Source organism: Lagenorhynchus albirostris, chromosome 2, assembly GCF_949774975.1.
Source record: "Lagenorhynchus albirostris chromosome 2, mLagAlb1.1, whole genome shotgun sequence".
Classification (NCBI taxonomy): Eukaryota; Metazoa; Chordata; class Mammalia; order Artiodactyla; family Delphinidae; genus Lagenorhynchus; species Lagenorhynchus albirostris.
The window spans coordinates 35,023,777-35,049,266 of NC_083096.1; the positions used below are offsets into that span (position 1 = coordinate 35,023,777).

General features: G+C 55.9%; 1 protein-coding gene across 2 annotated transcripts; it reads left to right on the forward strand.

The window, feature by feature from the left end:
- Positions 1-1,493: 1,493 nt before the first annotated feature.
- IKBKE (inhibitor of nuclear factor kappa B kinase subunit epsilon) lies at positions 1,494-23,845 on the forward strand. 2 transcript variants are annotated; one of them, XM_060130008.1, is made up of 22 exons: positions 1,494-1,737; positions 4,089-4,203; positions 4,879-5,019; positions 5,386-5,515; positions 6,533-6,714; positions 7,185-7,345; positions 8,146-8,256; positions 8,554-8,733; positions 9,321-9,517; positions 9,636-9,800; positions 10,280-10,344; positions 10,435-10,526; positions 10,687-10,773; positions 13,105-13,180; positions 13,296-13,408; positions 15,269-15,345; positions 17,948-17,987; positions 18,698-18,799; positions 20,112-20,208; positions 20,954-21,066; positions 21,269-21,340; positions 23,036-23,845. In XM_060130008.1, exons 1-22 carry the CDS (start codon positions 1,664-1,666, stop codon positions 23,067-23,069), a joined length of 2,424 nt encoding a protein of 807 aa, XP_059985991.1. In that variant the 5' UTR covers positions 1,494-1,663; the 3' UTR covers positions 23,070-23,845. The 2 variants fall into 2 exon arrangements, with proteins under 2 accessions (XP_059985991.1, XP_059985998.1); XM_060130015.1 differs by lacking the exon at positions 9,636-9,800 and having other exon boundaries at positions 1,495-1,737.
- Positions 23,846-25,490: the final 1,645 nt, after the last annotated feature.

Here is a 25,490-nt window from a genome sequence, read left to right on the forward strand (position 1 = left end):
TAAAACAACAAAGGTTGAGGGCTTCCCTGGTGGCGCAGTGGTTGAGAGTCCGCCTGCCGATGCAGGGGACACGGGTTTGTGCCCCAGTCTGGAAGGATCCCACATGCCGCGGGGTGGCTGGGCCCGTGAGCCATGGCCGCTGAGCCTGCGCGTCCGGAGCCCGTGCTCCGCAGCAGGAGAGGCCACAGCAGTGAGAGGCCCGCGTACCACAAAAAAAATAAAAAAAAATTAAAAGGGTTGATTTCTCACCAAAGCTACATGTCCCTTGTGGGCCAGCAGGGGAGCTCTGCTCTGTGGTCACTCGAGGACCCAGACTGAGAGGGCAGTCACCACATCTAACAGAATCACACTGTCACAGGGGCTGGGGGGGAGCATGGTGTCTTGCCTTAGCAATTAAATGCTTTTGGTTAAGAAATCACATGGCCCCGCCTAATCAGAGGGTGTCAAGGAAATGGAATTCTACTGTATGCCAGGCAGGGGGAAAACTGGGAATCCTGGGTGAAGAACAAGAGGTCTAAGGGACGTTTCTCCTAGTCCTGCTGTCAGACACGGCAGGACAGCATCTCTGGGTCGCACCCAGCAGCCCTGGCTGCTTGCGAGGAGGGGGGTGGGCATCAGTAAGTGTATCTATGTGAGCACAAGGCAGTTCTCAACTGGGCTCCCCGTTCTGGTGTCACTGTACTAGGGGTGGGGCTGCCAGAGGAAACCACCAGGTGTGGCCATGGGGAAGTCCCTCCAGCTTTCTATTGAAACATGGAATTTCCTGGCTTTAACCATTTCTTATCCAACTGCCATCTCGGAGCTGACCAGAGCCAGGCAGATCTCTTCAGCCTCCTGGGGAACTTGGTTTGAGGCAGTGAGTCCTGAATGGGCAGTTGGCACACCTGCATTCCAGCCCCAGCAATCTCTGAAGATCACAGGCAAATTACCGAAGGTGTATGAGCCTCAGTGCCTTCTGTAAAGCACTTTCCAGTTGCCCATGCATTTCCAAATATACTGTCCCATGTCACTCACACAACCAATGGTGTCATGTTACCATTCTCATGCCTTGGGTGAGAAGACTGTCTGGCAGGGGTCGTATACTGTGCTCAAGGTCATACTGGAGGGCAGTGCTTGCTCTTGGACCTCTGCAGGCTCACTGGGAAGATGAGTCAGATCCAACTTCTAGAAGTGGCTGGTCATAGGTCCTGGACCTCCCTGGGACCCCTGGGTGTGGGAAGTTCACTTTCCCAGGCAGCTGTCTACTTGGTTAACTGGAGCAACCTGCTCTGTAGGGGATGAGTCTGAACTTCCCTGCTCCAGTGAACCATGGCAGGTACAGAAATAGCATCCAGCGGCCCACCACAGCCACTCAGCCTCAGTGCCCGGCCTCTCTGTGTTTCAGACTCTGGGCCTGTTGCCTCCACTTGGGAGCTCAGAGCATCCTCTTTCTCCTTCCTGCCGGGGAGTAGTGGCGGCAGCCCAGCTGCCTCTGTCTCTTTAAGAGAGAGAAAGAACGAAATCAGGAAGTGAGAGAACTGAGAGCCGGCAGCGAGCTGAGCTGAGTGTGGGCCTCTGCTCCCAGTTCTCCCAGCTCCCAGGGTGGCACGCGGCGACTTCAACTGGCCCGTCTTCAGGTTCCCAGGGCCCGTGGCCACCAGGATGCTATGGGCGCTGCCCATGAATGACAACAAGCCCTGAAAGCTCGGGGGGCGTCACGCAGTCCCACAAGCCTGCATGCCCCACAGCCGAGATGGGGTGAGTCCATGGGAGGGAGGGCGTTGAATGGGGAAGCCGGGGCGCCAGGCAGCTGCAAGACAGCACTTAGCAGAGTGCCGGGGTGCTGGCCTGTCAGCAGCTGCTCTCCGGGCCGGCCCACGTCCCCTCCCTCTATCTCTCTGCGGTGGCGGCGCCTCCCTACGCCCCCAGAGGTACCCTGTGCTCCATCTCAGGTGGGCACCCTTGCCAAAGACTGTTTGGAGGCCCATGAGAGGCAAGGAAGGAGTGGCGTAGAGGAGAGCTGCAGTCCATCTACGATGCTCCCTTCCGGGGCTCTGCTTCCCAACACCCGAAGCCAGCCTTCAGCTCTGCCTCTGTACTATTCTTCTGCCTGGCTTCTTCTGGTGCCTGCCTTCACCTCTCCTGGGGTCCTTCCCACTGGCCCAGGTCCTGGGGGTGGGAGTGGCGAGGAAAGTCTCCTGGAGCTGAGGAATTGGGCTGGAAACCCCCAGCTCTGTGGGGGAGGTTGACAAACAGGAAAGGGTTAAAGGGCTGGGGCCGGGGGCCTTTGACGGAGGCTGAGAATCAAACGGTGCCCAGGGGTGCCTCTCATCCGCCTTCCTCTTTCCGGTGTAGCTCAGCTCCTGGACTTGCCACAGACAGAAAACATAACACACACTTGCTGGGGAGAGTCTTTGCCTGATCGGGGGCTGCTCAGACCACAGGGTAAGTGCTTTTAGGTACTGCAGAGCCTGGAGGAGGAGGAAGGTGGGTGGGATGACGGGTTCCTGGCTCCCATCCATCCAACCGCTGCTGTAGGATAGTGAGCCCTTCTGTGCACCAGCTGCTGGGCTGGGAGGCACAGAGCACGCAGACCCGACCAGATGTGCTGCCCATCAGCTCCTAAGCATAGCCCTGGCAGGGCCAGGCGCAGAGCCCAGGGCATGCCAGCCTGTCTAGGCTCTGCCCTCTATGCCACACTGCCCATTCCTTAGACCTTCGGCTGTGCTCTGCCCCAGCACCAGCCCTGGGGAGGATTTTGAAGGTGGTGAAATCTCCCCTGGCTGGGCCCTTGGCCTTGATTTCAGGATGCTCTACCTGGTTTCACAGCCCCAGGCCCGCGGGCTGATTCCTCCTCAGCCTCGGAGGGGAAAAGCTCACCAACTCATTCCTGCTCAGCTATTACATTGTCTTCATAAAGACTCAGCCCCTCAGCTGCTTCTATAAAATGCAAACACTGATACACCTTCTGAAACTGGAATTGACCTCTGATCTCTCCAAGTGGCCTCTGGCTCAAAGAATTGACCTCCTCAGGATTTCCATTTAAAAAAAACAAACAAAAAAAGATTACAGAGGGAAGGCTCAAAGCTAAGGAACAGTGAGATTCCAGGCATGGTGACCCTAGGATTGACAACCTTTAAGGTGATAGAAGAGGAAGCAGCCCTGTCTAGTTCAGCCTTATTTGAGAGTATTTAAGGGGTGGTGGCCCTTCTTATGTTCCTCCCAGCCATCCCATAAAGACCAGCCATGGCCCTATTCTTCAGAGAAGCACCGAATGTAACTTCTGAGGCTACACTCTCTGCAGCCAACTGCTTTAGAGGAACTGGCCTTTGGAGAGAAGAGGATGAGGGCAAAGATGGGAAACAGAGTTGTAGAGGGTTTCAGATCCTTCCACAGGCTGCTGAGCTTTTCGATTTGATGGCCTCCTGCCTCTCCCACCCCCTCCACACACACACACACACACACACACACACACACACACACACTCATAAGTACACACATACATCCTCACTCACACACACTCACACTCACCCACACGCTCTCTCACAGCAGCGCTTTCTTCTCCTGAGCAGCTCTGACCTGGCCATGTTAGCTGACGGCAGCAGGAAGTGGTGGGCCCAGGCGAGCAGTGGGGAGGGGCTCCAGGCTCCTGTTGCAATCCTGGAGATTTGTGGTGACGTGGTTGACACTGTCTGACCTGGGGCTCTTGCTTCAAGCACTATTTCTGCTTCCCGGGACAATCCCAGGCCTGGATGCCAAACCCCTAGAACTCGCAGTGCCTGGGAGAAGTGACAGAGAAAAGGGTTTGTCTCCGCAGAACGACCTGTCTGGGGAGGGCGTTGATAGGGACCTGGGGAGTCGGGACAGGTAGAATGCCCTGCAGTGGGACAGGCCCCAGCTGTGGTCTGAGGGCCCAGTGGCTGTGCTTCTTTTTGGAGCAGTTACTTAACCTTTCTGTGCTTCACACTTCCCCTGCCCCCTTGCCTCTGGAATGGCCACATGGAGCCCTTCATGGGGTGGTCTTTGGCAGGGCTACTTGTCAGGCCACCAGTGTCCACCCCAGGTCAGGGGTGGAGTCCTAGACCCCAGTATGTTCTTTTTCTGAGCAGAAGGTGGCCGGCCAGCTGGGAGCAAGAGATGCAGAGCACCGTCAATTACCTGTGGCACACGGATGACCTGCTGGGTCAGGGGGCCACTGCCAGTGTGTACAAGGCCCGAAACAAGGTAGGATGCAGCCCAGCCCACCCCGGCCCCCTCGCAGCCAGGAAGTCGGCCCCCAGTGGGCACGAAGGGTGGTGTGAGCTGGCTGGGCAGGGTTCCCTGACTTTGTTCTGCACCCTCTGAAGTGGAGCAGAGGTGTGGGGATCTGAAGAGGGCTCCTTGGGATGAAGCTTCTGTCGGGCACGGTTGGGGGCTGGAGAGAAAGGGATGAAGACACAAGCCAACATCCAGGGGAGGTGGCAGCAAATCTAGGAACAGCAGAGGTGGGAAGTGGGACTCGTTTGCATTTACCCTGCCTTTATTCTGACGGAGAGCTGCACTGAATACGAGACGCACGGCACTATCTTGTACTTGAGAGCTGAAGCCAGACAGAACGTTGCTGCTAAGGCCAAGGAGTATTAGCTCCCACCGTAGTTACTGCCAATAGCGACAGTAGCAGTAACAACAAACCATCCCCTGCAGGGTCCCGGGGTGCCAAGCTCCTGTCATCTCCCAGTGCTGCGGGACGGGCTGTGCACCCTCTGAGGAGGGGAAGGAGCTGAGGGTGGGAGCCCCCAGCCCCAACCAGGCTGCCTTCGCTCACCCCTGGGGTTAGGCTGGCGGGAGAGGCTGAACGGAGGCCTGGGAGGGGGTGCGCTCCCAGGGCAGGGATGCCATTTATGTTATCCCCCATGGCAGAAATCCGGGGAGCTGGTTGCTGTGAAGGTCTTCAACACGGCCAGCTACCTGCGACCCCGCGAGGTGCAGGTGAGGGAGTTTGAGGTCCTGCGGAAGCTGAACCATCAGAACATCATCAGGCTCTTTGCGGTGGAGGAGACGGTGGGTCCAGTGCTTGGTCAGAGGAAGACGGTCTTGTCCTCGACTCTGACAGGCTGGGAAGGGTCAGGTCACATAATAATAGAGACTTGGGCACATGCTCATCTGGGGGTCGGCCAGAATGTTGGCCAGAGAGGGGTAAAGGGTGCCAGGGGCCTGGGGGCAAAGTAAGGATGGGGAGTGAGGCCTAACCAAAGAAGGCTTCCTGAAAAAGGTGACCTTGGGCTCAGTTTGAGGCTGAAGGAAGGAAGGCCAGCTAGAAGCGGAGACCTAGAGAAATGGGGGCTTTGGGCTCTAGGGTGAGCACCCCGTCTTGAGGAAGGGGAGAAGAAGCGCCCTCCTCCTCAAGCCTCCCTCTGGCCCCTACAGGGGGGCAGCCGGCAGAAGGTGCTGGTGATGGAGTACTGCTCCAGCGGCAGCCTGCTGAGTGTGCTGGAGAGCCCTGAGAACGCCTTTGGGCTGCCCGAGGACGAGTTCCTGGTGGTGCTGCGCTGTGTGGGTAAGCCCCTCCCTGACTCCCACCGGGGACCCCCCTCCCCACCACAGGCCAGCCACAGACCCAGCCCTCAGCAGCAGGTGAAGTCCCAGAGGGGTATGGCATTTCTGGAACAAGTATCCAAACACAGTAGAACACTGGAAGCTAAGAAGGCTCCCCATTCACAGACCTGGCACAGATGTTAATGAACAGACAGAACCCAAGTGTCTGATTCCTGCTAATCAGCAGTTTAAAACTCCAATTTCAGAATAAAATTTAAAAGAGGTTGTACACCAATGTTCATAACAGCATTATTCACAATAGCCATGAGGCAAAAACAACCCAAATGTCACAGACAGCTGAATGGATAAACAAAATATGGGATATACGTATGATGGGATACTAGTCAGCCTTAGAAAGGACACATGGATGAGCCTGGAAGACATTGTGCTGAGTGAAAAAAGCCAGCCACACAAGGACAACTACTATACGATTCCTTTTATGTGAGGGACCTAGAGAGGTCAGGTCCATAGAGATAGAAAGTGGAATGTGATGGCCAGAGGCTGGGGTGGGGGGATGGGGAGTGAGTGTTTAATAGGTAGAATTTCTGTCTGGGAAGTTGACAAAGTTCTGGAGGTGGATGCTGGTGATGGTAGCACAACAACGTCAGTGCATTTAATGCCCCTGATGTGTACACTTAAAAATGGTTAAAATGTAAATTTTATGTTAGGTATATTTTACTGCAATTAACAACAATAATAATAATTTTTTAAAAATGGTAGGGAGGAGAGTGCCCTCCTCTGGGAGACACAGCCGCCATTCCTCTCAGTTTCTTAGGGAACCCCAATGGGACCTCGACACCCCACCTCCTTGGGACCCCCATCCTTTGCTCTGTGCCTGTCTCTGTTCTCCTGCTGCTCCTGTGGCCCCGGTGGCCCGTGAGTTGCCACTCTCTGTCTATGTGGATCCTTCCCCCGGGATGAGCCTTGACACTGGGCTGTCCCTGGCCAGAGCCACGAAGCAGCCTTCCCTCTGTCCCAGTGGCCGGCATGAACCACCTGCGGGAGAACGGCATCGTCCACCGAGACATCAAGCCTGGGAACATCATGCGCCTGGTTGGGGAGGAGGGGCAGAGCATCTACAAGCTGACGGACTTTGGGGCAGCCCGGGAGCTGGATGACGACGAGAAGTTCGTCTCGGTCTACGGCACCGAGGAGTACCTGGTGAGGGGCATGGGGGACCCGCTGCCCGAGCGGAGGGCTTCCCCTGCAGCTGGCTGCCCCTCACCTTGTGACTCTCAGTGCCCCTCCGAGGGGCTCTGTCCAATCTCCCTGTGTCCAGCAGGGTTACCTCTCACCCCCTATCCCCAACCAGAACAATCTGTTCTGTTCTCTAAGGCCGAAAGGCAATGCTGCAGCCTGCCCAGGCCTCCCTGTTCAGTTAAGTCCTTGATAGGATACTCATGGAGGATGGAGCACTGGTGGTCACCTCTTCCCCCAGGGCAGAGGCTGGGGTTGGGGGGAGGGGTGCTTTGGATAAGCACATGCCACACCCATTTTTGAGACGACAAAGGAGATGCATTCTGACGGTTCTGTTTCCTCCTGAAGGTGGGAGAAGGGGGTCTGAATGGGGTGTGCTCAGGCGCTTGCCCCCTTCCCCCTCCACGACAGCTCTCTGGTTCCCCCTCCTGCAGCACCCTGACATGTATGAGCGGGCGGTGCTTCACAAGCCCCAACAGAAAGCTTTTGGGGTCGCCGTGGACCTCTGGAGCATTGGGGTGACCCTGTACCATGCGGCCACTGGCAGCCTGCCCTTCGTCCCCTTTGGAGGGCCCCGACGCAACAAGGAGATCATGTACGGTGGGCCACGGGGCAGCGGGCGAAGGGGCGGACCCTGGGCCTTCCCTTCTAGTCCCTGCTGTGTCCCCTATTCTGCCTCTGACTCCACGGTCCTCCTGGTCTGCCCCCGACGCAGGCTCCTTTTGGATCCTTGGATATCAGTCCATCAAACAAGAGGCTGAGCCCTGTCCCTTCCTGATGGGAGAACTTAGTTCAGGGCTTCCCTTGAGCACCCCCCTCCATTTGTGGCTCACCACATCTCAACTGAGGCTCCCAGAGCAACTTGGCCAAGGTTGCAGAGCCTGCCAGGGGCAAAGGGGAAGGGCAAGGACCTAGCCTCCTGATCCCAAGTCCTGGCTCCCTCATGGTTTTCTGCTGTCTGATACAGAAGTAGCTGGAGACCCAGAGCAAAAGAGATTTAAAGTGGATTTGCAGGAAGGTCAATGCCCCTTCAGCTCAGGGGTCAAGCTGTGACTTGGATGGGGGCTGTCAGGGTAGCTGGACTTTGGAGGGAGGGGAGGTTGGAATAGTGAGGTGGAGGGGAGGCTACGGGGGCCGAGCGCAGTTCAGGCAAGTGTGGAGGCAGGTGGGCACGGATGTGTGGTGAGGGGGCAGAGGAAATGGACAGAGGAGAGAGTGGAGAACTTGACTGGGGAGCATCAGGACTGCTAGCCAGACTCTCAGATGCATTCTCAGGGTGCCTCGGGGCAGCTGGGTGACTTGCCCCGGTGCCCTGAGCCCTCTGGGCTGAGTCCATCATCCCTTGAAGTGTGATGGGCTGGAGGCTCCTGCTGCCTTGGTCCTGTCTGCCCCCAGGTACCGGATCACCACGGAGAAGCCAGCCGGGGCCATTGCAGGCACTCAGAGGCTGGAGAACGGGCCCCTGGAGTGGAGCTACACACTCCCCATCACCTGTCAGCTGTCCATGTGAGTGGGACCCTGCGGGAGGGGCAGACACAGACCCAGGTCTGGGCCGATGTCCTTCTCTCAGCTGAGGCCTGGCCCGGCGGAGCACCCTGTGTGCTGGCAGCTTGGGTACACCACTCTCCCTTTCTAGCCCCAGTTTCTCCATCTGGATGCTGGAAGACCCTTCCAGCTCTTCCTCTCCATCCCACCCCTTGGCCCTGCCCCTTCAGGACATTCTCATGGAAGGCCCCGATTACCTACTTGAGGAGGCCAACTCCGGGCCCCGGCCCCTGACAGTCTGCATGTCCCGGGGGGCAGGGGGCTGCAGAGCCAGCTGGTGCCCATCCTGGCCAACATCCTGGAGGTGGAGCAGGCCAAGTGCTGGGGCTTCGACCAGTTCTTTGCGGAGACCAGTGACATCCTGCAGCGAGTTGTCGTCCACGTCTTCTCCTTGCCGCAGGCCGTCGTGCACCACGTCTACATCCACGCGCACAACACGTGAGTGGGCGCGAACGAGGGCGGCGCGAGCCTTCTCTCCCCAAGCACAGGGGCGTGTCCTGGGCAGTGCTCTGTGGGCAGTTTAGATTTGGAAGCTTCTGGGTCCAATCTTACTTTGGAAAAATACTAGTTCCACCAAGTTAACGTTAAACAGGCCTCCTTGCTGCTGGACTTGAGAGATTCGGCAAACTTTATAAAGCTGATGCATTATAAATCTCCTGAGGGGTGTGTGTGTGAGTGTGTGTGTGTGTGTGTGTGTGTGTGTGGCCGTGCATTTCCCCAGTGTATTACTCATGGAATCCTGTATTTCTGGAGCATGCTATGGGACTAGGTGAGTTTTAATGGAAGTGTGGCAGGAAGAGATGTGAAGGCTTCTTGAGTTCTATCCCCACTTTGTCTCCATCCACTATAAGACATGAGCTCTGTCCTTCATCTCCCCGCCCTAGAGAAAAAAAATCACACAGTCCCTCCCTCTGAAAAGCAGAACCCAAAGTCTTAGCTGGGCTTCGGGTCACCCTGACCCTGTATCCTGCCTGCTGACATGCCCTCCCCTCCCCCTCCCCTCTCTCTGCCTCTGGTGTGTCTAGGATAGCCATCTTTCTAGAGGCCGTGTACAAGCAGACCAACGTGGCCCCCCAGCACCAGGAGTACCTCTTTGAGGGTCACCTCTGTGTCCTCGAGCCCAGCGTCTCAGCACAGCACATCGCCCACACGACAGCAAGCAGCCCCCTGACCCTGTTCAGCATGGTCAGCGAGACCCCCAAGGGGCTGGCCTTCAGGGACCGTGAGTAGGGCCACCCAGGCTTTATCTTTTCTCCTCCTCACATTCTCTTCCAAGGGGCAGGGGTTTATAATCCAGGATACTGATTCATTTTCTTGTGGGTGTTTCTTTGGGTCCCCAGGGTGTAGAAGGCAGATCTGGGTTCTAATTCTGCATACGCCTCTGAAATGCCATGTGACTCGGGCTGGTGGCCTGCCCAACCTGCTTCGCAGCGTCCAAAGATCTGGGAAAGAAACTCCAGTGGAAACAGGGAGATGTGGATTCAATGTGGTCTCCACAGTCTGTGGTTGGTGGGGAAGCCTCCAATAGTTTGGTTTGGAGGAAGCAGGAGCCTAAGCTGCTGGAGAGAAGAGAAGGTGGTCAGGGGTCCAGAGCTTTGTCCTCCAAGTTCTAGCAAAAATATCACTCCTTCTCATTTGAATGATGCCTCCTCTTCAGGGTCTCCAAGGCTGGGAGGGGAATTGACCTTGAAACCCCGGAGTGTGAGGGGTGCTTTTAGCCTATTTTCTGCTGTTGAGATGGGGCCTTGGGCATGAGGCTGTATTCTCCAGAGTGGACACAAGGGGGCAGTGAGGGACTGCAATTGTAAAGAAGCACATTGAGTGCCTTTAAGGCTTAGAAGGTCGGGGCTCTAGGTGAGTTGGGAAGCTTGAGGTGGCAGATAGGTGGCGAGGGCTGAGTGTGAGCTGGAAATAAGGAATGATGAGCTCAGACCTCATCTGGGGCCGGACAGGCAGCCCCCTCAGACCAGGTCTTTATCTGCAGCTGCTCTGGACATCCCCAAGTTTGTCCCCAAAGTGGACCTGCAAGCAGATTACAACACGGCCAAGGTGAGGGGTGGCCCCCAGGTGGCAGGGAGGGGGTAGTTCATGCAGGGGTTCGGGGTACGGGACCTGACCCTGCCCACCTCTGTGTTTCAGGGTGTGTTGGGTGCCGGCTACCAGGCCCTGCGGCTGACACAGGCCTTGCTGACAGGACAGGAGCTGATGCTTCGGGGGCTGCACTGGTTCGTGTGAGTACCCCCAAGGGCTGGGTGGGGAGGGCAAGGAGGGTGGGCAGGGTAGGACAGGCAGCCCAGACCCCTTCCAACACCGCCCTGGGGCTGTGCCTGTGGGCACAGTGCCCTCAGTCCCCTGGGAGAAAGCAGCTCTGACTCAGGCTCCCCTTGGCAGGGAGGTACTCCAGGCCACGTGCAGGCGGACGCTGGAGGTCACGAGGATGGCCCTCCTCTTCCTCAGCAGCAGCCTCAGCACCGAGAGGTGGGTGTTCCGTCCAGGGTGGGGGCCGCAGCCGGCATGAGCCCCGCTCAGACCCATCAGCCCTTCTCTCTGTCTGTTCCTCACCCCAATCTTTCCAACAATACCCCTTGTCCCCTCCCACCCAGAGCTCCCGACTTCCCTGCCATGCTAGAACGGAGAGGGCGCTCCCGCCCCATCCCTGCCCCCACCAGCCAGTCCCTCACCTCAGGGGGCCGGACCTGTGAGGGCACTGCCCCGCCAGGTACCGAGGCAGCCTCCCTGCCCCAGGAAGGGGCCTCTGTCCTACCAGTCCCCCGTCTGAAGATTTAAACTGCTCACCTGCACCAGGCCCTGGAGAGGGCTCTGGGAGAAGCACTCACACTCACACACGGTCCCCTGGACTTGACAGGATGGAGACCTAGGCGGTCTCATCCTCCACACACCTCCTCCTGCTTCCTCTGGGCCTGAAACTGTCCCCGCCTCCCGGGATCCCCTGCCCCAGTCCTTGGAAATCCACACCCTCCACTCCTCCGACTTGGGCTAATTAGGCGTGATGGGTTACAGAAAGGGAGAGACAGGGGAGGAGGACATCAAGCTGGAGGGTCTGGAGATAAGCAGGAAGACTCCACTGGCCGGCGCTGCTGCTGAGAAGGCGGCAGGGGCTACGGTACAGGTGAGAGGTGGGAGCCCTGTGGCCCAGGGAAGCTGATGGTGGCTGGAGCCTCTCCCGGTGGCAGGTGGTGGCAGAAGAGCAGAGACTGTGCCAAACAGGCCGGGTGTCCTACCTGTCACGTCCCACAGCCCTTGTCCTCAGGAAGGTCCTGGGAGTTTCCCAGGAGCAGAGTGACTCACTGCAGACTTGCCCTCCACCTGGCACTCTGCAGCAGCGACACTGACCGTGGGGTAGACAGGGTGGTGGCCAGGCAGGGAGGAGAGTCTCCAGATGAGTCCCCGGCATGGCTGAGCCACCTTCAAATGGGGACAGAGAAGAGGGGCTGCAGAGGGCAGGATCCGCCAGCAGCGCTGTGGTGGAGTCCCTCTGAGAAGACATCTGCCCAGGCACAGAGCGGGCTTCCAGGGCTGGATGTGGCCCCAGGCCTGCAGACGGCCCTGGAGGACAGCCCTTCCCCAGCATGTGCGCATGGCAGGACGGTTGGGTAAAGGGAGACGAGAGATGGGCAGACGTAGCCAGGAAGACCCGGAAGAAGGGAGGCTGTCAAGGCCAGAATGTGAGCAAATACCTGGGGTGGGAAGGCCCTATGCAGAGACGTGACTGGAGGGGTGGGGAGGTGCTGCTGAGGTTTGCTGAAGCCACAGTCATAGTGGAGAATGTCCCAGAGTGGAACTGGAGAGGGATAGAGGGAAGGGGAGAGTGCAGGCATGTCCTAGGGTCCAGAGGAGAGGTTGGACCTCGCTAACATGACCAACAAGGATCTATTCTAGGTTCTTGAGTGAGAAAGAAATATAGAGAGAGAGCATCTGGTTGTTTGCCCACCGTCCCTGGGCTGAGGAGTGTGGAGAGCGACAGGCTAGCCCCAGGGCTGGAGTCCTGGGGTCTGCTGGCCGCTGTGTCTCCAGTTCTGGCTCCAAGGCCTCCTCCGAGGCGTGGTGGGTGTGGAGAGCTCAGGGTCAGGCTAGCGCCTGCTTTGAGGCCTGATTCATTCTCCCACGAGGAAGAGCGCTGGGCTGAGGGTCAGAAGGCCCGGCCCAAGCTCTTCATTAACTCACTGTTAGCCTCAGACCATTGCCGCCTTTCCTACCTGGGACTCTATTTCCTCATTTTCAAAATGAGGGGACTGGATGACCTCGGAGGCCTCCCAGCTCCCATGCGTCGCAATCTCATTCTTTTCTGAACATGCTCAGACCTGTCGGTTCTTCTAAGGTCCGAAGCCACTAGCTCCTCCCACAGCAGAACCTGAAATTTTTTTTTTTTTTCTGTTTTTGTGGTACACCGTCCTCTCACTGTTGTGGCCTCTCCCGTTGCGGAGCACAGGCTCCGGACGCGCAGGCTCAGTGGCCATGGCTCACGGGCCCAGCCGCTCCGCGGCATGTGGGATCTTCCCGGACCAGGGCACGAACCTGTGTCCCCTGCATCGGCAGGCGGACTCTCAACCACTGCGCCACCAGGGAAGCCCTACTTGCTGTTTTATAACCTGCTTTTCTCAGCTTATGATCTCTGCCCCCTCTGTGTCAAAACATTCCATCTCCTCTGTAGTACCCATCCATACTCAAATTTGGTAATCCCCCAAGTGTTCTTTTCTAGCTGTTTTCATCCCAACCAGGATCCAATCCAAGACACACTTGGTGTCTGGTTGTCATGTTCCTCACGTCGATTTTAACCCTTCCCTCGAGGTTCAGCAACGTGGCTGGGGTGCCTGAGATCCAGGAACTGAAGAGGGCCGCAGAGCTGAGGTCCAAGCTGCGGACCGTGAGTGAGGCTGGGGTTGGTGAGGGGCTGTCAGGCGTAGAGTGGGGTGCGGGGAGGCTTTCCATCGGAGCCTCCAGCTGAGGCCCCCACGGGGGTCTACCTTTGTGTCCCGCAGTTGGCTGAGGTCCTCTCCAGATGTTCCCATAACATCACAGAGACCAAGATGACCCTGAGCAACCTGAGCTCTGAGCTGATGAAGAACCGGGATCAGGTACATGCGGACAGAAGGTCTGTGAGATTTTCTTCTTGGTGGGGGGGTTTGGGGGTGCACAGAAGGCCCAGTAGCCTCTTTAGGAGTCAGCCTGCCTTCTCCCTTATCTTGGCAAGGATGCTGGGGCCTGGGGCTAGGGGTAGGGGATCCAGGAATGTACAAGACCCTTCCATGAGACTGGCCAGAAGGAGAAAAAGATCTGGGGTCCCGCCTCCACCTGGGAGTTAGAGAGTGAATTACAAATATTAGCAGGTGCAATAGTTCTAAATAAAAGAATAATTGAGTTCCCTACCTCTTCTGAACGCTTGCTCTGCGTCAGACCCTCGAATAGGTCCTCCTACTTCTATCATTTAATCCTCAAAACAATAACGATACTACTACTCTTATGCTCCTTTTATAGGTGAGGAAGCTCACTCAGGGAGCTTAGTTTGCCCCAAGACACAAGGCAATAAATGACAAATGCCAGACGTAAGGCTCCGGGTCAGGTCTGCCTACCTCCAAAGCCTACGTGCTTGGCCTGCGCCAGGGATTTTCGAGATCTGAATCCCCAGTCTCCCTTTAAACAGACAGAAAAATCCCCAGCACCCCTGCCCTGACAGCCCGGTGTGTGGAGCCCCTGCCTTCCGCTCTGCTCTGACCTGGACGTGGTCCGGCTCCTGGAACAGCCCCACACCCCCCGCAGTCAGCGCCCTGGCAGATCCGCATGCCCGGTCCTCAGTTCTGAATTCAGAAAGCTCTGAAAACCACAGGGTGTTTCTTCGCTGTTTTGGCTGTAAAACCTGACCTCAACTGACACGAAGCCCTTCCTAGTCTTTATTTATCTCACTTAGGATGAATATTCTTTCAGCTCTCTGAAGACTGAGGGTATGTGATGAGGGAGTACTGCCCCAGACCATGCCCTCCGAGGGAATTCCACAGTATAGTGTATGTATACTGGACCACCTTTCTCAAATCAGAAGATAGTTCTGAATTTGGAATACATCTGGCTCAAGCCCTTTGGATAAAGACTGGACCTGGGGTCTTGTCCACCCCAGGTTCCAGGAGGGCAGGAGTCTGGGGTCCGCAGGGTCCTGGGAACACGCTTGGGCTGTGCCCCAAGTCCAGCTTCAGAAATAGCTGAGACAGGGTCCTGGGAGGAGCTGCAGGGAAGAAGTGGAGCTAAATAGGCCCGAGGATGAGGGATAACCCCCCACCCACAAACACCCCCAACATCTCAGACAAAGTGTTTGTATCCTGAAAAGGGGAAGGAAGAAACAATAATGACCTTAAACCCCAGGCCAAGAGGGTGGAGAGGTCATGTCCCGAATTCCCCTGCCTGCAGGCAGGACCAAAGACCTTGATTCATTCTTGCTTTACACAAGGGTTGTTGATTCATGATTGAAGTCCCTTCTATGTACCAGGCATTGGGTATTCTCAGAAAGCACGACTTCTGCCCTTGCCAGGTGACAGAAGAGAAGTTCCTATTCTGCTCCCACACGTAGCTGCCACCGCCAGGCTCTCCTGTTTCAGGGTCCAAGGCTCCTTCTCGGAGCCTGTTCTCAAGCCCTGTTGTGTAGCAAAGGCCACTTTCCTGTCGCCTGTCCTGCTTGGCTTCTTCGTGTGTGTGTGTGTGTGTGTGTGTGTGTGTGTGTGTGTGTGTGAAAGCGAGAAAGAATAAACACAGGAATGAGAGGTGACTGGATGGCTAACCCGAGGGTACCTCAAACAAGTTTAGAAACAGAAGAGTCACTCCCAGATTGGCCCCCAAAACTATGGCAATGAGGCTCCTATTGCAGGGTGACAGCTTCCCTCCTCCCACCGCCATCCCTTCCCCTCCCTCACCCTTTACCTGTGCTGTTTGATTCTTCCATCACCTGGTCCCTGTCTCGTGCCCACAGCATCCAGCAGATTCAGTGCTGTTTGGACAAGATGTATCTCATTTACAAACAGTTCAAAAAATCCAGGATGAGGCCAGGTGAGCCACAGGGAGAGCAAAACACTCCTCATGCTCTCCCCTCCCTCCCCCCTTCCTTCCCTTGGGTTAGCTGGTTGTCCCTAACACTCCATCCAGTGGCGCTGCTGGAGGCCCACTACGCGGGTGGCACTCCGTGGTGCCCGGGTGCCGCTGGTCTAGGGCAAGGCCGCTGCCTGCACCCCAGTGAGGGACATGAAGCCTTTCCACCTTTGCCTGTTGCCACATCGGGGCTCAGCTGAGGCCTGGATGCTATAGACATGGTGACCTTGAAAGAGACCCCTCACCTTTGCAGGGCACTTTACAGTTTAAGGAGTGTTTCCCTATCCGTTGTGACTTCGGCTCACTGAAGTGTTAGTCAGGCTTTCCAGAAAAGGGAGGATCGGGAGAAATACCATGGAGTCATGAGTCCAGGCACTTGGCCTGCATTATCTACGGAGCCTCACTAAGACCTTCTGGGCAGGGGCAGCTCATTTACAGGCCCAGGGATGGGAAGCTTCTCGCCCATCATGGGCTAGGGGAGGGTCGAACCCAGGGCTGGGGCTGACGGCAGCGGGGGTTGTGGGGGGAGCCTGGGGAGGCTCCAGGTGACTCTCGGGGTTGGGGAGCTAACACTCCAGGAACCGACCACCGACACTCTCGCCCACCCATGCCCCCCAGCATTTCCTAATGTGCAGGAAATCCATACTTGAGGGCTTGCGCCTGACTGCAAATTCTCTTCTGTCCCTAGGATTATCTAAAAAGCCCTGTCCCATAGGAATACAATGCCAGGCACATTTGTAATTTTAAGTTTGCTAGTAGCCAAAATTTAAAAAGTAGAAAGAAACAGGTGAAATTTATTTGAATAACATATTTTATACAATGCAATATATTCAAGTTGTCATTTCAGCATGTAATCGATAGAAACAATTATTAAAGAGATACTTTACATTCTCTTTTGTGCTAAGTCTTCACAATCCCACGTGTGTTTTACACTCATTGGCCATCTCTATTTGGAAGCTCATTTTTTAACAAAATGAAATGTACTCTTACCAAAATAATAAAGCTGTGTTTGATGGGAAGAAACATTGTACACTGCTTCAGTTTTTACATTTAGTCGAATTCATTCAATTAAAATTAAAAATTCAGGTGAGCAGTCACATTAGCCGTACTGGCCACATTGCAAGTTCTTAGCCGCCACACGACCACCGCATTGGACATGCAGATTCTAGAAGATGGGAAACTCAGTCCCGCCTCTGGATCTGACCTTGGAGGGGGAGCATCACAGGAGACAGGAGAACTGAGACTCCCATGTTCCCTGAAACCAGGGGGACCTTGGGCTCAAGAAGCCTGGCCTGACACCCAGTTGGCCACCTTTGCTGTGATTTTAGGAGACCTTCAGAGGCTCTTCTGCCTCCGTCACTGGGATTCCGTCATCCTGTGACCATGACACTTCTGAGCGCCTCCCATGTGCTGGGCACAGTCCGATGGGCTTTGCATGTTCTTAATTTATTTAATGCTCTAGACACTGTTACCCTCCCCGTTTTATAGATGAGGAAACTGAGACACAGGAAGGTTAAGTAACCCAAGCAACCTAGGTCCAGGTGCTTTTAACCACCCCACTTTACAGCCTCAAAAAGAGTCTGATTTGTACTGGTTTGCAAGAGTCCTTTATTAAAGTTAAAAATGAACCGGGAAGAATAACACGTAACCGCCAACACTTGGGGTGTGGAAAGATGCCATTCTGGAAAATGCTCCATCGTTTTCAGGGCACTTTCTCACTTTACCCTCACACCCATCCTGTGTGTTACATGTGATGAATGAGGCAAAAATCACTTGCCTATAGCCTCCCGCTAAGAGGAGGCAGAGCTGGGCCTCATCCCAGATCAGTCGCTTGGACTTCATAAGTCAGCTGGCTGAGCACAGGGCCCAGGACCAAGAGGCCAGGGAGGTGATTCTGCTATTAGGGGAGTGGTGGGGGCAGGCAGCAAGGTGAATCTCCTCATCGCTTCATCTTGGCCTTCAGAGGCCATTCCCCTGAAACCCAGGAGGGGGCAGCATCTCCCTAGCGCAGAGAGCATCAGGAAGCTGCCAAGGTAGTGAAAACTTCAGCCCTACTGGCAAAAGTTCTCCTCCTGGCAGAAGTGGCTGGACTGAAAAGCGGAGGTCGAGGGTGGTGGCCTGGCTTATCCAGCGCATTGCTGCAGAGCCCAGGTGGCTCTGCCTGCAGCCTGAGTATTCAGGGATGGGGTCAATAGGCTGTAGGCATCAGCCACGCTGGGAAGGGGATTGGATGAGGGGTCAGGGCTGACCACACATCCTTCAAGCCCCGTCTCATCCACCACTGTCCACCTGAAGTGTTCCCCGAGCACCCATCCCTCCACTCCCTACCTCCACTCCCTCCACTGCGGGCTTGCCTGGCCCAGGTGGACCCCTACCTGGTCATAATGCAGTGTCTTGGGTGCTTGTTTCCCTCCGTTTGTCCTTCCTGGTTCCGCTGGGCTGTGAGCTCCGTGGAGCAGGGCCCAGGCTGCTGCCTTCGCTTTGCAGTTGTTGCCAACCCTTGCGCCATTCGGTTCTGTTGACTGCTTGAATAGGTGACCTTGGCCCTGTCTGTTTCCTTCAGGGCTTGGCTACAACGAGGAGCAGATTCACAAGCTGGATAAGTGAGTGCCTGTCCCCCTGGCAGGCGGGTGAGCAGGAGGGTGGGTGTCACCAGGGCAGAGCGAGTCTCTGTGCCAGACAAGAGGCAGGAGGAAAGGGGCTGACTGCCTCTGGGGAAGGTTATCTGGGGCCAGGGGAGGGTGGTTTCTCAGCAGCAGTCGTGATGGAACTGGACTGACTTCTGCTATGAACACGATTGTTTGAAGGATTTCCTTCCTTAGGTGTCCTCGCTGACTTACCACCTACTACTTTCTACTTCTGGCCTCTGCCTGGACTCTCCTTTGGGCTTCCCTCTGCTTCTCTGTCTCCTGGACACTCTATTCTTCCAGGAAGTCCTCCATGATTTTATGCTTTTTTGGGGACTCACTCCCCCAGTTCTGCCCCCACCCCTGACTCCACACACACACACACACACACACACACACACACACACACACACGACCATCTCTCCTTTCCTCTGGGGGCTGAGCTCAAGAGCGTGTGTGTTCCCTGAGGTCCACTGTCCTTCTCCCACATCCCTCTGTTGGAGTTGCTTTGTGCCAGCCACTCTGCTCGCCATGATGCACATTAAGTGGGATGGGCGCCTTGGGAGAGGCGGCCCTGCTGTGGAGCCAGGGGCTGGACATTTGGGTGATGAAGACCCAGGGATGCTAGGTTTGTGCTCAGGTGGCTCTGGCTTCTCATCTCTGTGCCTCTGTTTCTGTCTTTTCAGGGTGAATTTTAGTCATTTAGCCAAAAGGCTCCTGCAGGTGTTCCAGGAGGAGCGTGTGCAGAAGTACCAGGCATCCCTGGTCACGCATGGCAAGAGAATGAGGTAACATTGGCCCTCACTCTTGAACTCATGGTCCCCAGGGCCCTCCTGGCCTGGCCCTTCCTGGCTTCAGACAGCCCTGGGCTTTGCAGAGCCCCGACTGAGAGGGAGGTGGTAGTAAAGAACAAAAGCGAAAAAAAAAAAGGGGGGGTGGTTTTTTGGCCCCGGGTGGACCAGGTAGGATGCTGGGTGATTTCTATACATTAACTCATTTAATCCCGCAATGTCTACCTTATGCAGTGGATACTATCACCCCATTTCACAGATGAGGAAACTGAGGCTCAGAGAACAGGTTGCTTCCTTAATACGACACCGCTAGTAAATAGCAGACCCAGGACTGTCACATGGGTATGACTGCCTCTAAAATCTAGATTCTTTCCATGTCCCAGGTGGTTGTGTTCAGAAGCCCCCTCTCTGGGGAAAACACAAGATCCCTCTGGGATGAGGACAAGTGGCCTGGGAAGCAGGGGCAGGCAGAGGCCCTTATGTAGAACCCCCCTTGCACACTGTCCCTTATAGGAGTTTTGGCTTCTGCCTCTCAGACAAGCGCCTTCCCCCTTCCCCTCCTGAGACAAGAGGACAGTTTCCCAGGTGCTGCTGGTTCTGTGGCCCACGTGACCTGTGGGCTTATTATGGGGCTGAGACTCAGACACTCACCTACCCTTACATTAAAATACCGTTTCCATCTTCCCCAGCCAAGCCACCCCAAATTCTGACTTAATTGGTCTGGAGTAGGGCTTGGATGGCAGTATTTAAATGCTCCTTGTGTGATTCTAATGTGTAACCAGAGTTGAGGATCGACCACTGGTCGAACCCCTCCAGGACTTGGTGTATGTTTTGTGCCGTGGGGCAGTGTTCTTCCTCTCTCCCTCCACTTAGAGAGAGAAGAGAATTCATAACAGAGTCTTCACTTTGATCTGCTCTGGAAATGGGAACGTGGGCAGTTCCCGTTTTAAGTGTCCCAGTGCAGGCGGTCCCTGCCTCTCCAGAGCCTGAGCCGGGCCCTTGCTCACCCTCGCTGGCTTGTGTGGCCCGGCCTGACACAGGTGTATTCGCAGTTCCCACTGTGGTTCCGCCAGGACCCTCACTAGCCCCGGTCAGAGTGCTCATCAGCATCCTTACCTGGGACAGGTGAGGGCTGAGGGCACAGCTGGAAGGGCAGAGGCAGCGAGGGAGGCCAGTGCCCGGCACCCACCAGCTCCAGCCTCTGCCGCCTGGAAAACCTCTCCTCCGTGTCTGTGTGGTGACCGAACTGCTGGGGGGGCCCCGGTGAGAGTGAGTAGGCCAGGCTCTGACATTTCTCTGCTCTCTTGAGGGTGGTGCATGAGACCAGGAACCACCTGCGCCTGGTGGGCTGCTCTGTGGCCGCCTGTAACACAGAAGCCCAGGGAGCCCAGGAGAGCCTCAGCAAGGTGGGGAGCTTCGGGGCCCCGGGGCTGCTGAGGAGAACTGGACCAGTCGGGCACCTGGAGGGCATCCGGGCCATTCCCCTGCCTCGGGGCAGAGCTGCCCTTGACCAAGTCCAAACACTCTGGTGTGGATGGGAGGTCTCTGATCCACCAGTGTGGACGGCAGTTCCTAGTGTTCTCAGACTGGAGGCCACTCGCTGCAAGGGCAGAGGCTCCAAAATGCTGAGACATCTCCCTCTCTGCCCTGTGCAGCCTGGGAGGCTCACTGAGGGGGGCGATATGAACGCTCCTTGTCTTCTGATCCGCTCTCCTAGAAGAGACCAACTCAGGCCGCTCTGAGAAGCCACTTGCTTTGCCATCAGGGACAGAGAAGGGCTGTTCTTCAAGGAGCAAGGCCCACGTGCTCTTCCCCAGCCCCTAGCACAGGGCACATTCTTTCCGAGATGGTGCTGGGCTGCCCCCACCCCTTCTCTGCAGCTCCTGGCTCCAACTGTGTCATGACAGGTGCAGGTCAGACACAAACAGGAGCTTGGCAGTCTGCACCCCTAAACACAAGCGCACACAGTGATGGTGCTTGTGCCAGCTGTGCTCCCAGGATGAGAAGGAGGGGCTTGTGGGAAATTCCTGACACTCCAGGGATGCGGGCTGGGGGCCATTGTATCACGGATTTCTTACCCCTCCCCACACCTCCGCTGCCCTCCACACATGAGCTGGCTTATGCTTTCTGACTAACGTGTGGTTCTTTCAGATCCTTGACTGGCTATCTCACCAGCTCCTGCAGGACAGAACAAAGGGGGCTCAGGCCTCACCACCCACTACAGCTCCTTATCCTAGCCCTGCACTAAAGGACCTGGTTCTCCAGTAAGTGCCAGAGAGAGGGGTGTGTGCTTGTGTGTGTGTGTGTGTGTGTGTGTGTGTTAGGGGCTTCGCCTCTTGCCAGGCCCGGGAGGCAGGAATGAGGCTCGGTGGGGCTGTGGAGGAAGGGGGGCCTCCCTGGAAGGTGTCTGGGCAGGGCGACTTGGGCCTTAGCCACTGCCGCCTCTCTTGCCTCTGCCTTGGACAGCATGCAAGAGCTCTGCAAGGAGATGAAGGTGCTGGCGTCTGACCTCCAGGACAACAACCGCGTCATCGAAGGGTGAGACCCCGCTGTGCGGGCAGTGGGGAGGCTGGGCCCTCAGACTGCCCTCGCCCCTGGGGCACAGGCCCCGTGCATCCCCGAGCAGGCTTGATGACGGGGGCCCATATTCCAGTCACAGCAGAGCCTTGTGCACAGGTGAGTCGGTGTCCTCACCAGGTGTAGGCTTTCACCGTAGTCTGGAGGATATGCGCCTCGGTGCAGTCAGAGATGGGGGCTGGGAGGCACGTGGATTTGCGGCTGTGTCCAGCTCTCTGTGAACATGGACTCTGCCTCACGCCCCATGCAAACCGGCTCCTGTCACCTTTACGACCATCCTCAGAATGGTGATGAACCAGGAAACGCAGCACAGAGCTGGGGAGAACTGCGCGGGGCTGCAGGCCCAGTGTTAAAGACTCTGCATCATCACCTGATCGAGTCCCTTCCTTGAGGGGCAGGGGGGAGTGGGCAGGTACTGGGGAAGATGCTGGCGGATGCAGCAGGGCTCAGCCTTTTGGCTTTTGTACACCAGTAAAATTCACAAAAGAAAACTGGAAAATAACAGAGTGACCAACTTCTCATATTACCCAGTAAGCAGAATTGAAAGGGAAAAATCCATGCCATCTAGAAGTCCCCCTTTATAAGGTGCATTTTAACACCAAAGAGAAGGAAGAATACAATCTCAGAATCAAGGATGGTCCTCGCCCTGAAAGTCAGCCCTGTTTACATATATATACGCTCACGCGTGCGTGCACGCACCTCCCACGTCCTCCCCATCATCCTTATGTCTGTCACTTCCCCGTTTGGGAACCAGTGGCACGGTGGAAAGAGTCTGCAGAGATTCCAACGGGGTTTGACCCTGACTCTGCTTCTTACAAACTGTGTGACCCTGGGAGGTTTGTTTGGCTCTGAGCTGAAAAATAGGCATAGTGATTCCTACCTCATTGTGTTAATGCAGGGATTAAACAGGATGAGATATGCAATGTGCTGGGGTGGGGAGGGTGCCCAGAAGGGGGACTCACCAAATGGTAGGTGTTCCCCAGAGGTCACGCCAGTCTGGGGTGCCAGAATTGGGGCCAGGAGGTAGGGAAGCCAGGAGCAGAGCTCATGGTTGTTCCTGGAGTTTCAGAGGGTCCTTGGGTTGAGGACATCCCACGTTCCATTCCAGCAAGGGGAGAACCCATCCTCTTAAATGTCTGCAAAGAGGAAATTTGACAGCTTCTTAGAAAAACTTTCCAAATTAGCCCTCAGGGGCAGGAAGTTATAATTTTAGTGCTGACATAAATTTCTCTCGCTGTGATATGTAGTCTATTTACAGATAGCTCAAAATTTTATTTTAGTGAATTTTTGCTTCCTTGTTCAGAGCTGTAGCCAAAGAGCCTAAAGAAACAATCTGAATTCCTTTTCCCCTCCTCTTAACCCTTGGCTGCATTGGAGTCACCAAGGGAGCTTTTAAAAGTACAGATGCCTAGGTCTTGTCCCCAGAGACTCTAGGTGCGGCTTGGATTTGGGGATTTTTATAAGCTTTCCAGATGATTCTAACGTGTAGTCAGGGATGGGAACCAGAGAGTTCCTGTCAGTGGACACAGATGCTACAAGAGGAGAGCTGAGGATTCGAATGGCTTGGTGTTCTGGAAGTTGATTGTGTTGGGCCCTGGAGTATGGTCGGCAGGCTTCTCTACCTGGGCGGAAGTTAACCTGAGCCTCTCTTTACAGGTTAAGTAGGGTCCCATCGGCTCCTGACATCTGAACTCTGGGGGGTGCACGAGGAATCCTGAAGCATTAGAATCGTTCAGACACTGCTCTCCTGCCTGCACTGGGGGACCCAACACAGGACGATACCTGGTCACATCTCATCAGCCTACCTCTCTCCTGCCTGACGGCCAGGAGATTTTGCCAGCATTACCTTCCACTGCCTCTCTTCGGGAAGCAGCACAGCAGGATGTGGGGCACCAGGCCATCTCTGGATCCTGGCCCCACTGCCCAGGCTGACCTTTGAATCTTACGTGGACTCAGGTACAGCTCCTCTGTTGCCCTGGCCTGTATAGCTGAACCTGGCCGGGCTGTGGGGAGAAGAGGCTCCGAAAGCCCCTGCCTCCCACCCGCTCTGGTTTACGGGGCTTTACTCCTCAGGGAACAGAAGACGAGGCCTCCTGGGGTCAAACGACCTCATCTCAGTCTTCCTTCCTCTTAAGGTGTTCTACACTGAACACACAGCCCTCTCCCTGCTCCCACGATATCTGAGGGTTACCACACGTGGCCCCAGGCAGGACAGAGCCCAAGTTCCCTTCTCCTCTGGTCTGGCTGACCCTAAGACTGAGGAAGCATGTGGTCGAGGCCGGATGCCGGTGTCTCGGGGACCCTTTCCCCTGTCCCTCTGAGGCACTACCAGGTTCTGGGGTTTGTAGCCAGCAGTGTCAACAGTAGCCGTGCCAATTAGCACAGGCCCATAAGTCCAGAGCCCTGAGGAAATCAAGGCCCACATCTTCAAGAAGTGAAATAAACTTGACATTCTTTTCCGTCTGAGTGGCTCTCACGGGCTGCATCTGGGAGGTGGGAAGGCTGGGCTGGGTGTGCTTGGCAACCGATCAGGCACTGCACAGGGTGGGGATCTGTGAGGGGGAGGATTGGGAAATGGGGGCAGGACTGCTCGCTTCCTGATTCCTGCCTTCCTGCCTCCCCCTAGATGGGCCCTGATTTCAGAGAGGAGCCCAGGGACCATGCCCTCCTGCTGGGAGGGCTTGCCTTCCCACTCCTCTTTTTCTGCTCCCTGTCATCTGGGGAGCTCTGTGAGGCCTGGAACTTACAGAGAAGGGTCTTTTTTTTTTTTTTTTTTTTTTGCGGTACGCGGGCCTCTCACTGCTGTGGCCTCTCCCGTTGCGGAGCACGGGCTCCGGACGCACAGGCTCAGCGGCCATGGCTCATGGGCCCAGCCGCTCCGCGGCACGTGGGATCTTCCCAGACAGTGTTCCCTGCATCGGCAGGCGGACTCTCAACCACTGCGCCACCAGGGAAGCCCCGGGTCTTTTTTTTTAACCTCAAATCCACCATCTAATTGCCTGTTCCTTTCCCCCCACCCCCCCACTCCACTGTTCAAAACACAGGCTGTGTCCTTAAATATCAGGTGAGAGTAGTACTGTGGGCTGTTCTGAGCAGTCCTCATTTTTCCTAGAAGCTAGAACAATGCCGGGGTGAGGCATTCAGATTTGTGCAGATTTAGTCTTTCCCCTGCAATATACCCAGCTTTCCCTTAACCAGGGCTGGACTACCCACCTAGCCTAGGGATGGGGAAAGGGTGATGCAGTGAAGTAGCCCCAGCATGGGAGGGAAAAGAGTGAGAAGCCCTACTCTGTGCTTTGAAACATGAAGACAACACTATGCTTTACCCCCAGATAAGCCTAGAAACCCTTCCTGACAATGTTTTTGGAGGCTTCACGTCCTCAGAGGCTGTTCTAATGGCCCAGCAGGGCGGAGGTGAGGAAGGCTGGGTCCTGGAGTCTGACATCCTCAGGGCTGCTTCTCTGTGGAGAGATCAGCACCCTCTAGAGACCCGGGGGAGGGTCGCTGGGTTTGCTTGCATCAGGCCTAAGTGGCTTCATGTGTGCCACTTAAGCCCAGTGGGTTCCGGTTCTGGGTTCTCAGGAGCCAGCTGTGGCTCCAATGGCCCTGGACACTGGGCCACCTCTGGGCGGCTCCGCCTACGTTAAGTTCAGGCTGACACTCACGGCTCTTCGATGGCCCTGCAGGGAAGTCCCACAGTGGACTTCCCCTGGCAGCTAGGCTGCTTCTGGACCCCACATGCTTGGTGGAACTCAGCAAAGGAGCCAGGGGATCCCTGAAGTCCAAGTGCAGATTGGCTCTATGATCTCACGAGCAAAGCCCAGCAGGGGACATACTTGAAAGCTTCAATTTGTTCCTATGCTGCAGAGCCACTGACACGGGTGACCCCCCCCCAATAGTTCTGCAGAGCTTCTGATGCCATCTCAGTAGGGAGCAAGGAACTGGACCAAGGCCCATGACCTTGTCCAGTTCCTCCAGAACCTTGTAAGGTCCTCACGTGTCTGACGACCTCTGTTCTCTGTAGTGATTCCTAACATGACACTTAAAATGAAGAGCCCGTTCAGCTGCTCAGATGTGAACCGGGCACCTGCAGTGTGCCAGGGCCCGGGCG

Excerpts from the sequence above, each read along its gene's own strand:
- IKBKE (XM_060130008.1), top strand. The coding sequence starts at position 1,664 with ATGACAACAAGCCCTGAAAGCTCGGGGGGCGTCACGCAGTCCCACAAG. Across the intron at positions 5,516-6,532 it reads GGTGGTGCTGCGCTGTGTGG|TGGCCGGCATGAACCACCTG; the intron begins GTAAGCCCCTCC and ends CCTCTGTCCCAG. Across the intron at positions 13,409-15,268 it reads CAGGTACATGCGGACAGAAG|CATCCAGCAGATTCAGTGCT; the intron begins GTCTGTGAGATT and ends TCGTGCCCACAG.